The sequence below is a fragment of the Podarcis liolepis genome (assembly GCF_965112155.1).
Source record: "Podarcis liolepis genome assembly, chromosome: 15".
NCBI lineage: Eukaryota > Metazoa > Chordata > Lepidosauria > Squamata > Lacertidae > Podarcis > Podarcis liolepis.
In genome coordinates this window covers 19,223,065-19,235,538 of record NC_139566.1, presented here as the reverse complement: position 1 = coordinate 19,235,538, position 12,474 = coordinate 19,223,065, and the positions used below count along the sequence as shown (strand labels likewise).

General features: G+C 44.6%; 1 protein-coding gene across 5 annotated transcripts; it reads left to right on the top strand.

Annotated features, from left to right (window-relative positions):
* Positions 1–306: 306 nt before the first annotated feature.
* LOC310694778 (arylacetamide deacetylase-like 4) lies at positions 307–8,897 on the top strand. 5 transcript variants are annotated; one of them, XM_083478327.1, is made up of 5 exons: positions 307–676; positions 3,147–3,820; positions 4,611–4,754; positions 6,026–6,089; positions 8,014–8,897. In XM_083478327.1, exons 2-5 carry the CDS (start codon positions 3,412–3,414, stop codon positions 8,786–8,788), a joined length of 1,392 nt encoding a protein of 463 aa, XP_083334453.1. In that variant the 5' UTR covers positions 307–676; positions 3,147–3,411; the 3' UTR covers positions 8,789–8,897. The 5 variants fall into 5 exon arrangements, with proteins under 5 accessions (XP_083334453.1, XP_083334454.1, XP_083334455.1 ...); XM_083478328.1 differs by having other exon boundaries at positions 309–676; positions 3,653–3,820; XM_083478329.1 differs by lacking the exon at positions 3,147–3,820 and having other exon boundaries at positions 311–676; positions 4,538–4,754.
* The last annotated feature ends 3,577 nt before the right edge of the window (positions 8,898–12,474 follow it).

Below are 12,474 nucleotides of genomic sequence, written 5' to 3'. Positions count from 1 at the left end.
GTTTCCCCATTGGCTGGGTATGTGCAGGGTTTACAGCCTATCACGTCCGCCCAATTAAAATACTAAAATCCCCCCGCCTTTGTTGACATCTCCCATTACTCTGAATTTGATGACCATTCCTCCTAATTTCTTTCCTCCTCCTATGGTCTGTGTTCCTATGCTTTTACACATTGACTCAAGTAATAAAGCCACATACTGACAACCCTTAGGCATAAGCAAGCTCTATATTTGCTGAAGCCTGCGTCCATTTCACCTGTCAGCCAACCTGTTTTCGGGCATTCTAACCAAGAGTCATTCTAAAGATAAGCTGTTAAGCAAGTCTATGGTTAGCCTGCACCTTATTACCACATCCTGAACCATTTGTTTTCTTCTCAGCTGAGAGATTAAGTGGGTTGGCCGAGGATGTTCTCTTGCAGGTGACATCGACTGTTCTTGTATAAAAGCCACCAGCACTGGCTAAGGCGAAGTCCTTGTCTCTGTGCCTCTGAGTTGAAGGGAAATGGCATTTGGTGGAACTCTGTGGATGCTGGTATTATATATGACCATCTTCATTCATCTCTTGCTGTTGGTATGGGGAGTTTCTTATACTCTTGCCAGGACCCACCTGCCTCGAGGAATCACCCGTCCTGCACAACTGATAATTTTAAATCTCTTAGTGGGATATGGATTTGTACTGGTAAGTTTATTTTACATAGATTACAGGGATGAAGCGACACCTCTATAAAAAGGGCTGCACCATTTGAAATATTTAAATTTAGAGAAAAGGCAAGTAAGAGGTGACGTGATAGAAATGTTTAAGATTATGGAGGAAATAGAGAGAGAAAGGTTTTCCTCCGTCTCTCACGACACTAGAACTTGTAGACAACCCAATGAAGCTGAATGTTGGAAGATTCAGGACAGATAGAAGAAAGGACTTCTTCACACATAATATGTTCAATCCATGGAAGTCACTCTCACAAGAGGCAGTGATGGCTGCCAAGTTGAATAGCTTCCAACGAGAAATAGAGAAATTCCTGGAGGCAATAGCTATGGAAGCTTATTAACCAGCTCTGGCTCTAGAGATGGAGGCAGCAATGCTTCTGAACACCAGTTGCTGGAAAACACCAGAGGGGAGAGGGCTCCTGTGCTTGGGTCCGGGTTTGTGGGTTTCCCATTGGGGCAGCTGGTTGACAACTGCGAGATGCTGGACTAGATGGGCCATTGTCCTAATCCAGCAGGCTCTGCTTTGAGGCGTTCCCAAAGTAAAGGAAGGATTGAACTCTGATTATGAAAATACACACAGAGGCTTGAACCAGCAAGACTGGTTGCGTATAAATACACACAGAGGCTTGAACCAGCAAGACTGGTTGCGGTTGTGAGTCCTAGCAAGTAGTATTCAGTGGCATACAACCCACAATAGTGCAAACATACCTATAGCCTCCTCCATGAATTGGCCTAATCTATGATTAGATGGGCTCAAGATCTTGGCCATAATACAGAGATGTCCCAGTGGGGAAACTTTTGGAGGGTTGAGGCATTCACAAACTAAAGGAAGGATTGAACTCTGATTAATAAGAATACACAGAGGCTTGAACCAGCAAGACTCTGGGAAGGGTGCGTATAATAATCTCTGTCTCTCTGTGTCTCCAGCCCCCTTGGCCCCAGGTCGTTTTATTCACAAAAGAACTTTTGTCACCGTGTTCGTAAGAACCAATCAGATTTCCTCTGAGCATTTCAACAAACCCCATGTGGGGACAAAGTTAACCTACAAAAACTAATTACCGTAAGCATGCATATTTCTGGGGTAAACAAAACAGAACTACAAAGGAGTGCATCCAGCAACCCCGGAAGTCACAAACAAGCCATAAATATGATAAGAAGGAGGCCAGGAGGACAGGGATCATTATCACCTTCATGTGAGATCTGTTTCCTGGCCCTAAGATTAACATCCTAAGATTAACATATCAGAAAAGCTACATCAAAAGAACCTGCCCACTATCTTTCACAGCCCAGGATGCATGCCTGGCATAGCTGTCAACTTTAAGATTTGAAAATAAGGGATCAGTAGCCAAAATAAGGGATGACAGGTCCCAAAGTAAAGAGCTCAGCTAATTTGTAGGTGGGCTTTTGCCCTTGCAAACAATCGCGGCACCCTCTTTTCATGTTTCAGTCATTTTGCTTTGGTCTCTTGTAATGTGCTGCCACCCAGTGGCCTTCCTGGCAAATCGCATCAGGTAATTCAGAGGTGGATCCCAACATAACCTTTCCTTGCTTCTCATTGTGTCCCGCTGACCGTTGCTTGGTAAGTGCTGCAGTTACTTTCCATAAGCAGACCTTTCTCCTTTCCCCAGACCAGCTCCATCAGGGCTATTGCTCACTTCCAAGCCTCAATATTACCACACTGTCACCTCTCCACTGGGAAGCACTGAGCAATGGCGAGTCCCCAGGCAATGCGGCTGATTTAATCGGCACAAGGCCGATTCCAAATCACATTAGTTCCAAATTATACAGCCAAATTTTTAAAATTTTATTGGGGGTACCCATACTTCGCGCTCCGAAAGGGATCCAAACATCGCTCTTGCTGCTGCTTTAATTTCACAGTTCTATCCAGTTCTCTCCAGATAGTCTCCTTATTATTTTCCTCATCTTCTTATTGTAATCATATATTCCTTTCTTTGTGAACTCTGATAATCTTCACAAGCGGGTTGAAAACAAACAAATCCTGTGTGGATTTTACACTCTCCAGGAGCCATATCACATAAAGGACAGCCGCCATTTCCACACCTCCATAAAAAACATTCATACAGTCTGTCTGTGATTTCCACCGGCCTGCAAATCTGTATCTCAGGGGGCTCTGCCAGGTCAAATTCACATTCCGATAACCATACATTCACAATCCGATTACCGCTGTCCTCCTCCCCCCGTCCTCCTGTGGGCAGGCCGACTTGACGAATCTCCATTTGAAACTGCGTCACAAAGCTTTCCTTCCATTCCCGATATTCCCACCAGCCTCTCTTTGATCAATAATTCATTTCCACACAGCTTTTAATCTCCAGTTTGTGATTAGTAATTTGCAACAATTCTTACACTCTGGGAGGGAGGATTATTGGGTACTCACATAAGACAAAAAAAAGAAAAGTTTTTTCCTCCCCCCCTTTCCATTTCAGTCCGACATACCAGTCTTTTAATGATGAGTCTTCATTTGATTTATTGTCCAGCCCGTCGCTCCTCACACAGAGATCCCATTAATCAGCAGTCTTTACACCCGATCTTCACTTGAAGTATGTGCATTTGCTTCTTTATCGAATTATATATTTCAAAGTAATGCAAACCAGTGCGCGATCAGAGACAGCGTCCGGGAGAGCGGCCCCACCCGAGGGCTTTGTGCCAAAGTGCCCAGTCACCCCCTTCTTTCGAATCCAGGGGTGAATTATGGGCACAGCTGGCAAGGCAGTCTCCCCCATTCCCTTGGGGGGGGGCAAGGGAGGCTGCATACTCCCATACCAGCCTCTTAATTGCCTCGTGTGGGTCGGAGAGATGTTATTGTCGGCCATCTTCCAATGTGCCCCCTGGTGGCCCCCCACCTTTCCTTGCTTCTCATTCCACCCCCTTGACTGTTGCTTGGTAAGTGCTGCAGTTACTTTCCATAAGCAGACATTTCTCCTTTCCCCAGACCAGCTCCGTCAGGGCTATTGCTCACTTCCAAGCCTCAATATTACCACACTGTCACCTCTCTGCTGGGAAGCGCTGAGCAATGGCGAGTCCCCAGGCAACGCGGCCGATTTGATCGGCACAAGGCATGCAAGCTCCATACCCCAGTCGTTCTTAGACTCCTTATTGGGTGAGCAACGCAGCCAAGCAACACAGCTGGAGCCTCCCTCCTCCCTGGCTGGCAGGAGGGAGGGAGAGGAGCTGCTTCCTTTGAAACCCGAGAAATTTATGGGACATCATCAATCCAGGACAGCAGCGGGAAACGGCGCTGGGATAAGGGAGTTTCCCGCCAAATAAGGGACGGTTGACAGCTGTGATGCCTGGCAAAGCAACGGACAGCTGGGCTGTGTACGCAAGCAGAGAGAAATGGACAGTAGAGGAAATGGCCAGAGATGCAGAGGATTGTGGGATTTGATCAGAAATTACTGTCAATGAATTAAACCCAATCAACACCATGCTTTCACAGCTGGCACAATGGCTTGATGCATATTTTATAATTCCTCATAGTAATCCCATCTGATGCCCACACTCTGGATATTTGTACTCCTACACTGCTTAGGTTCTTATGCACTCCAGTGGATTTATCCCGAGTAGTACTAGCACTGAATACCCCCAATTTGTGTTGCATCTTAAGGTTTGAAATAACAGGAAGCGTACTAGGAAAGGGGAGTGGGCAGGGGCTTCACTTCTGGGCTGCTCAAAGAGAATAAGTTTCCATCCCAAGAAGAAGGAAAGGATAAACAGCGCAGTCATCTCCCATGCACGGTTTCTGTTCCATAGGCAATACATATATGCAATACATGTATCTAATGATGATTTAAAATGCTAAATGTTTTGGTTTAAACAGGGAGGAATTCTGGAAAAACTGGGCATCTTCCATAGATATTCCATACTCAGGATCCTAAACCTATTAATTCCAGAAGTGAAGGACCCAAAAATGATCACTAGGGATTTGGTTTTTGATGGGGTGCCTGTGAGGCTGTACTGGCCCAAGACATCACCTGCTGGGAACAGGAAAGGAATCATCTTTCTTCATGGAGGGGTTGCACTATTTGCAAGCATCCGTAAGTTCTTTGAAATGTTTTTGAAATGCTTCACTTTGTTGTTTGTGGAGAATTTGGGGTGATACTTTAATGTAAAGGTCATGAAATGTTTGCTATGGAGGGGTGGGGGTGGTTTGTGCTGCCTCCGGGTATTTATTTTTATCTTTATGAATACTGCTACAAAAGTTGGGTACCACCTCTCTGCCAAACCAGTAGGATGGGATGATGAGAATTGTAGTTTAAGAACAGCTGGAGACCCAAGCTTGGGAAACACTGCTCTAAAGCCACTCTTTTCCTGAAAACTCACCCCCCCCCATTGCCATGAGTCTGACAACCTCTTTCTGCTCAGGCCCAAGAATTCCTTTGTCATGTTAAGGCCTCTATCCAAGTGAGGCACTGACTTGGAAAGTGTTTTTTCCGCTGGCCTCCAATCTTCCCTTCAATACTCCAAATCAGGTATAGGCAAACTCCGGCCCTCCAGATGTTTGGGACTACAATTCCCATATCCCTAGCTAACAGGACCAGTGATCAGGGAGGATGGGAATTGTAGTCCCAAACATCTGGAGGGCCGGAGTTTGCCTATGCCTGCTCCAAATAATAATCAAAATCCTACCATTTATTAATTTCTAAGGTTTAGGGTGGTCTCCCCCCAAATCTATAACAATATAAAGAATAACAACAAACAATGTCAATAACCTGTGCCTACACACAGTTTAAAAGGCTGTCTATTGGTTAATTAGCCAAAGGCACCTGACAATATGAAACGAAGGCGCCAGGTGAGTCTCCCTGGGGAGAGCATTCCACAAACGGGGAGCCACAACAGTTCTGGGCTTGGGCCCAGAAACAAATTGGCAGCCAATGCAGTCACACCAGGATTGGCATTATATACCCAAACCACAGTGGGCAACCTGGCTGCTGAATTCTGCACCAGCTGAAGTTTCTGAACTGTAGGCAGTTTAACATGGCAGGATGGGATTGTGTGGTAAGAAAACAGGGCTGAGCCTTCCTGTTCCAGAGATGTCTGGTTCTGTATTAATTCCTAATGTCAAGGTCGATGAAAAATGCCAAAGAAGGTATTTGTGCTTCGTACTTCAATGGACTTCTATGAAAGGTCTTCCAGAGATGCTCAGAATTAATTTGAAAGAAGCCCAAAAATGTGGTCTGAGGTTTGTTTGGTCCTGTTCTGACTTATTCACGTATTTATACGTTCATTCTGCCCCATTTATAAAGGGTTCAGTTCAACTTAGTTGTTGCCAAAGGAGACTCGTTAAAGGTTATGTGCCTTCTTCCAGGAACTTCTGAAAGGATCTGCCATTCGCTTGCCCACGGAACCGACTCAGTGGTTATGTGTGTTGAGTAAGTATCTTCACGCTTCAGTTTCTAACCCTTCCACATGAGCCCAGAAAACGGCTGATTTTGCCAACATCATGAATTTGCCAACCTTTAGAATGGGTGTTCACCTTTGTATTTTGATTGTTATGCCTTTGGACCCAATCCCTCTGGCTTTAAGCATAAGAAGCTGGATCAGGCCAAAGGGGGCCCAACATCCTGTTCTCACGGTGGCCAACCAAATATCCCAATGAAAAGCCCACAATCTGGACCCAGACACAGGAGCACTACTCCGAGTTGCAATGTACATCATCTGGTATTCAGAAGCATTACTGCCTGTGATAGTGGAGATGGCCCATCCGCCTTGCGACTAGTATTCATGGATAACCTTATCCACCATGAGAGGCTGATATGGCTTCTCAATCTATGCCAGTTCTATCTGTTGTGATTATCTCTATCCTGCCTTTCAGGACAAAACTCCTTCCAAGGCATCATATAAGGAGCATTAAACTACATTTACATAAAACTGGATAAATGTTTTTGTCCCTCCCTCTTAACTCTAGAACATGTGGCCATTCAATGAAGCTGAATGCTAGAAGATTCACCTAAAAGAAAGTACTTCTTTACGCAGTGTGTAGTTAAGCTGTGGAACTCGTTCCCTCAGGAGGCAATGAAGGCCTCCAACTTGGGTGGCTTTAAAAGAGGATTAAACAAATGCACACGGTATAAGACTATAGTGGCTACTAGCCATGATGGCTATAGCCTGCCTTTGCAGTTGGAGACAGTGTCCTTCTGAATGCCAGTTGCTGGAAGCTGAGGGAGGGAAGAGTACCACAGGACTCATGTTCTGATTGTGAGTTTCTCCAATGATTGACCACTGGCCACTGAGAACAGGATGTGAACTAGCATTATATTATCATGGAAAACCTCAGGCACTGGGGCTCAATGCTCCACTCCAGGCCTCTTCAGTTCTCCCTGAAGAGCCAGTGTGGTGTAGTGGTTAAGAGTGGTGGACTCGTAATCTGGTGAACCGGGTTCGATTCCCTGCTCATCCACTTGCAGCTGCTGGGTGACCTTGGGCTAGTCACACTTCTTTGAAGTCTCTCAGCCCCACTCACCTCACAGAGTGTTTGTTGTGGAGGAGGAAGGGAAAGGAGAATGTTAGCCCCTTTGAGACTCCTTAAAGTTAAAGGTAAAGGTACCCCTGCCCGTATGGGCCAGTCGTGACCAACTCTAGAGTTGTGCGCTCATCTCACTTAAGAGGCCGGGAGCCGGCGCCGTCCGAAAACGCTTCCGGGTCACGTGGCCAGCATGATGAAGCTGCACTGGTGAGCCAGCACCAGTGCTACACACGGAAACGCCGTTTACGGTACCTTCCCGCTATAAAGCGGTACCTATTTATCTACTTGCACTTGAGGGTGCTTTCGAACTGCTAGGTGGGCAGGAGCTAGGACCGAACAACGGGAGCTCACCCCACCGCGGGGATTCGAACCGCCGACCTTACGACCAGCAAGTCCTAGGCACTGAGGTTTTACCCACAGCGCCACCCGTGTCCCATGAGAAACTGGAGTCCGGTGCTTCTACAGGTTGGGAAAAGCAGGGTAGGGGGTAGTGATAAAGCTGGGTATCAAATCCAAACTCCTCTTCTTCCCTCTGAAATCACCGCAGACCCCCACCTCTGCACCATTGCCCCTCTTTTTCACCCTCCTTGAGTGGCATCTGCCTGATTGGAATTTGTCTTGCTTGCGTGAAGGCAGGGGTGCCAACTTGAGTAAATATTGCCCCCCCCGGTAAGTCCCATATTGCATAAATGATCACATGACGTGGAGCACATAACCATTTGAATGGAAATGGCAGTATACTTAGGAGGACCACTCTCCTTGGGGGTGCTGAAGGTACCTCAGCCCCAAGTATGATGTCAATTGTTGATGATATCTTGTTTTTTCTTTAGATTTCGTTTAGCTACTAAGCATCCGTATCCAGTCCCTGTACTGGACTGTTTAACTGCTGTAATACACTTTCTGAAAAATGCAAAGGAATACGGAGTGGACCCCAGCCGCATTGCCATTGTTGGGGAGAGTAGTGGAGGCACATATGCTGCAGCCATTTGCCAAGAACTTGTGACCAGAGAGGACCTCCCAAGAGTGCGAGCTCAGGTCCTCATTTACCCATTCCTCCAAGGAATGGACTTCAATTTGCCATCCTATCAGCAAAACCATTCAGTTCCTCCCTTGTTCCGGAAAAGAGCTGTCAGTCTTGGTTTGACATATCTCACTGGGAAGACAATGAATGTAGATGGAGTTCTGAAAGGCGCCCATGTCCCTCCTGATTTGAGAGAGAAATACCAAAAATGGATCAATGCTGATAACATTCCAGAAGAATTTAAAGCTAGGGCCTGTGTTCCTGTAGAACCTGCCCCATTTTCAGAAGAACTTTATGAACAACTTAAAAGAGGTTATGAGACAATGTTTGCCCCCCTTTTAGTGGAGGATGACATAATCCGCCAGCTCCCAGAGGCTTTCATTCTAACCTGTGAATATGATGTTCTCCGGGATGATGGGCTGTTGTACAAGAAGCGGCTAGAGGACCACGGTGTGCCAGTGACATGGTATCATGTTCAAGATGGATTTCATGCAATAATGACCATGGCTGGTTTGAAGGCAATTGAATTTCCGAGCACACAGAAATGTTTGCAGAATGTAATACAGTTCTTAAAAGGTTTATAGAAATGAATGACATTCTTTGTCTTCCTATGGCAGTCTTCCCCTTCTGTGGAGGGAAATATCGTTCCTCATTGTGCCAATCCTGAAGTAAAAAGAAAAACTCTGATCAAAAGTTCCACTCTGTTTAATTTATTAAAATCACCATGGGCTCTATGAATACATAAGAAAAGCCCTACTGGATCAAGCCATTGGCTCACTTCATGCAGCATCGTGTTCTCTTTATGTCACATATATTTAAAATTAATTTTCATATAATTTAACAAATTCAATTCAGTTTCAATACAATATTCCCTCAACATTTTGACTCCTCATTTTTACTTCCATGATGCTTCTGTTCAAATCCTTTGTCTACTAAATGTAATACTCATTTCTATAACAAATATCCAACATTAGATTCCTTTAGCATTCTCCTACCTTTGCTTATATTTCCAGTCCTGCCTGTGTTTTCATTTGACTATAATATTTTCTCAGATATTCTGAAAAGGATCTCCACTCCTCCACAAGCATTTCCTCTTTTTGGTTTCTTATTTTCGCCTTCCCCATATAGTCCAATAGTTTTAAAGTCCACTCCTCTTTTGTTGGAACTTCTTCATCACTTTTTGTTATTGCTTTTCCAGATTTTAACCCAATTATAAAAATTATAACAAATTAGTACAATTCTGTGTAAGTGACTTCCTGCGTGCCGTCCTTGATCCGTCCTTATCTTCCAATGTTACTGACTGCGTTTACATACTCTTATTGAAGTAAATAGTATAACAGACCCTGAGGATTGCCACACCCCTTGTTACTGGTTTGGGAGTCTTCTCTTTCTAGAAGATCTCTCTTTTTTAAAAAAATAATGTTTATTACTTTTAAAATTTACAGAAAAGTAAAAGAAAAGAAACAAAAGAGAAAGAAAGGAAAAAAAGAACAATACAATACAATATATAACAATACAAAACACAACCTAATCACATTAAACTAAACTAACCCTAAACAAAACAAAACAATAACCATTTAAAAACATAAATCACACCCTTTCCATACTCTATTTTTCATTCCCTTGTTTCCTCTACTTCCTCTCACCTCCTTTTTTGTATTCCACTTCTATTAATTGTTTCAGCAAACCCTTTCCATCTTTCTCTATTTTCTGTCTTATTATAAATATCTTAACATATTTTTTATCATTAAAAACTAAATACTCATATATCCTTAACTCCTTATAACATTTCTACTAAGGCCATAAAATTTCTTTCCACCATTTTCTATCATTCATTAATTTTGCAATATTTCTATATATAAACTTTAAAATCTCTAATCTTCATCCATCATCTCCTCTCCCTGGTTTCGGATTCTGCCAGTCCTTTCCGTCAAATCCATATAGTCCATCAACCTGGAGATCTTATGTCCAAGGCTCTTAAGTCTTTTCCAGGTCCCCTCTGCAGGTCTTCTTCATATTCTTTAGTGCCAAAAAGCAAATCTCGAGAAAACTCCAACCTAGCAATACTTTTATTCCTTCCGGACAAGTCAGCCAAATTTCCATAGTTAAAGCTGAGGTCTATAAGATGTTTCATGACATGTTTCAATATTCCTCCAAATCCCAAGGCCCCCAAAACTCCAGTCTCCTCCAAACCCAAGTCCATGTCCCAAAAGTCAGTTAATCCCTGCATAGAAGGATCTTTCCAACTTTCCTTCTTCCGCCAAGCCGGATTCCAATCTTCAAAATCTGGCCTTTTCCAGATTCAATCGTAAAAGGCCTCAACTTATAGTCCTCAATTTGCTTCTGTATGGCTGAAGATCCCACTTGTATTACTTTAGGCTCAGCCACCACAGCTTTCTCTTTATCCTCCGCAATCTGTCCAACCAAAGTAATTTCTTGTGCCAAGTCCTGAATTGTTCCTGTATTGATGCTCACTTTTTGACTCCAATTAGTTACTTTTTGGTCCAAATTGTCAATTTTAAAAGAAGTGTCATCTGTCTTCTTATGGAGCTGTTCCAGCGAATAGCTTATCTTACATAATACCATCACAATGGTTTCTCCTATCAACATTTTGAGTGGTCCAAGGTCAATCTCTAGTTCTCACACTTACTTATCATACAGCTGGTGCAGTCCTGTGACAGTTTCAAAAACTCCCTCTGGAGGGAAACAGTCTCCACTTGTATCAATCCTTTCAAGCACAATTCAGACCATAAAAATAGTTTCACTTTCCAGTTACTTTTCCTCTTTTTTAAACGCAGAAGAGGGCAATGGAAACAGTGCCTTTCTCTTATATAACTAGTTGTCAAAAATGTTCTGTTCACAGTCAATGAACTCTTCCAAAATTTCCCTTTTTCTGGCAGCCCTTTTCCATGTTCGGAGCAGTGATAATTTGATTTTTCACTCCCTCCTGCAGGCTCGCTAAGTCCAAAATCCCCCCCCCTTCTCCTGCTTCCAGGGGGGGGGGTTGTAACTTTAACCGATGAAAATTCAATCCTTTGCCAAAAGCTTCCAAAGACTTTAGCTTATAATGTCTTTGCTTCAATCTATTTACAAAAAAGGGGAAGGCGGACTTCCTGTTTAAAACCTTCCCCTTTTTGGTGCCGAATTAAATTATTTGAAGATCCAATTTTGCGTTCTACTCACGGGTAGTTGTTTAAAGTCCAATTGTCCACAGGAAAAAGTCAGCACTCTCTGGCAACAGCAATGCGGCTTCACTCCGCGAAAGAAGCAGCCAATTCGAAGTACCGCGCCACTCACCCCACGTCGCTCCGGATCCCCGAAACCGGGTTTCCCCGCGAGTAGGGGAGGCGGAAAGGTGCCAGCCGGATCCCAAGTTCACAAGCTTCTCCCGCTTGTGATTTCAGTGGGTCTCCGCCTTTGCCATGGCGGTCAGACCCTAGTTTTCGCGGAGCTAGTTCTTCCCGATCGGAGGAGCTCCGCCATTGCCGGAGGTGCCAACCCGGAAGTCTCTCTTTCTAGAAGATCTCTCCCCTCCTGACTGGAATGAGACCCATGTAGGCTGTATCCACACAGCTTCTCCTTCTCCTGGCTCAAAGTCAGCCCTCCAGCTAGCTCCTGGCGTAAAAGTCTCCCAAGACACTCAAACCAAGCCCAGTCTAAAAACTCCCTCAGAAACTGCTCCTTTTATTTTTCTCCTCCCACTCTGCTTAGTACTCATTCAGAGAGGCTCCAGCCCTCTGGTGGAATTCTGAGGGACTGCATCACCAAACTCTGGTCTGGCTTTTCTGTCCATCACAGAGGTACTTAGCAGGGGTCAGCAAACTTTTTCCGCAGGGGGCCAGTCCACTGTCCCTCAGACCATGTGGTGGGCCGGACTATATTTTGAAGGGGGGGGGGGGATGAACGAATTCCTATGCCCCACAAATAACCCAGAGATGCATTTTAAATAAAAGAACACCTTCTACTCATGTAAAAACATGCGGCTTCCCAGACCGTGTGTGGGCCAGATTTAGAAAACTTCATTGGGGGAGAGGAGAGGGTGGGGAAAAAGCTTTGCAGAGGGATCAAGAGGCGAGAAACTGGAGTCTGGTCCTTCTACAGGTTGGGAAAAGCAGGGTAGGGGTGGGTAAAAGGTAAAGGTAAAAGGACAACTGACCATTAGGTCCAGTCGTGACCGACTGGGGTTGTGGTGCTCATCTCACTTTATTGGCCGAGGGAGCCGGCGTATAGCTTCCGGGTCATGTGGCCAGCATGACTAAGCCGCTTCTGG

What these genes read in the sequence shown, in the direction of transcription:
- LOC310694778 (XM_083478327.1), top strand. Translation starts at nt 3,412, where the DNA reads ATGGGCACAGCTGGCAAGGCAGTCTCCCCCATTCCCTTGGGGGGGGGC. An exon ending in GTTCTTAGACTCCTTATTGG is followed by an intron (nt 3,821 to 4,610) that starts GTGAGCAACGCA and finishes TATTAATTCCAG; the next exon opens with AAGTGAAGGACCCAAAAATG. An exon ending in TGCACTATTTGCAAGCATCC is followed by an intron (nt 4,755 to 6,025) that starts GTAAGTTCTTTG and finishes GCCTTCTTCCAG; the next exon opens with GAACTTCTGAAAGGATCTGC.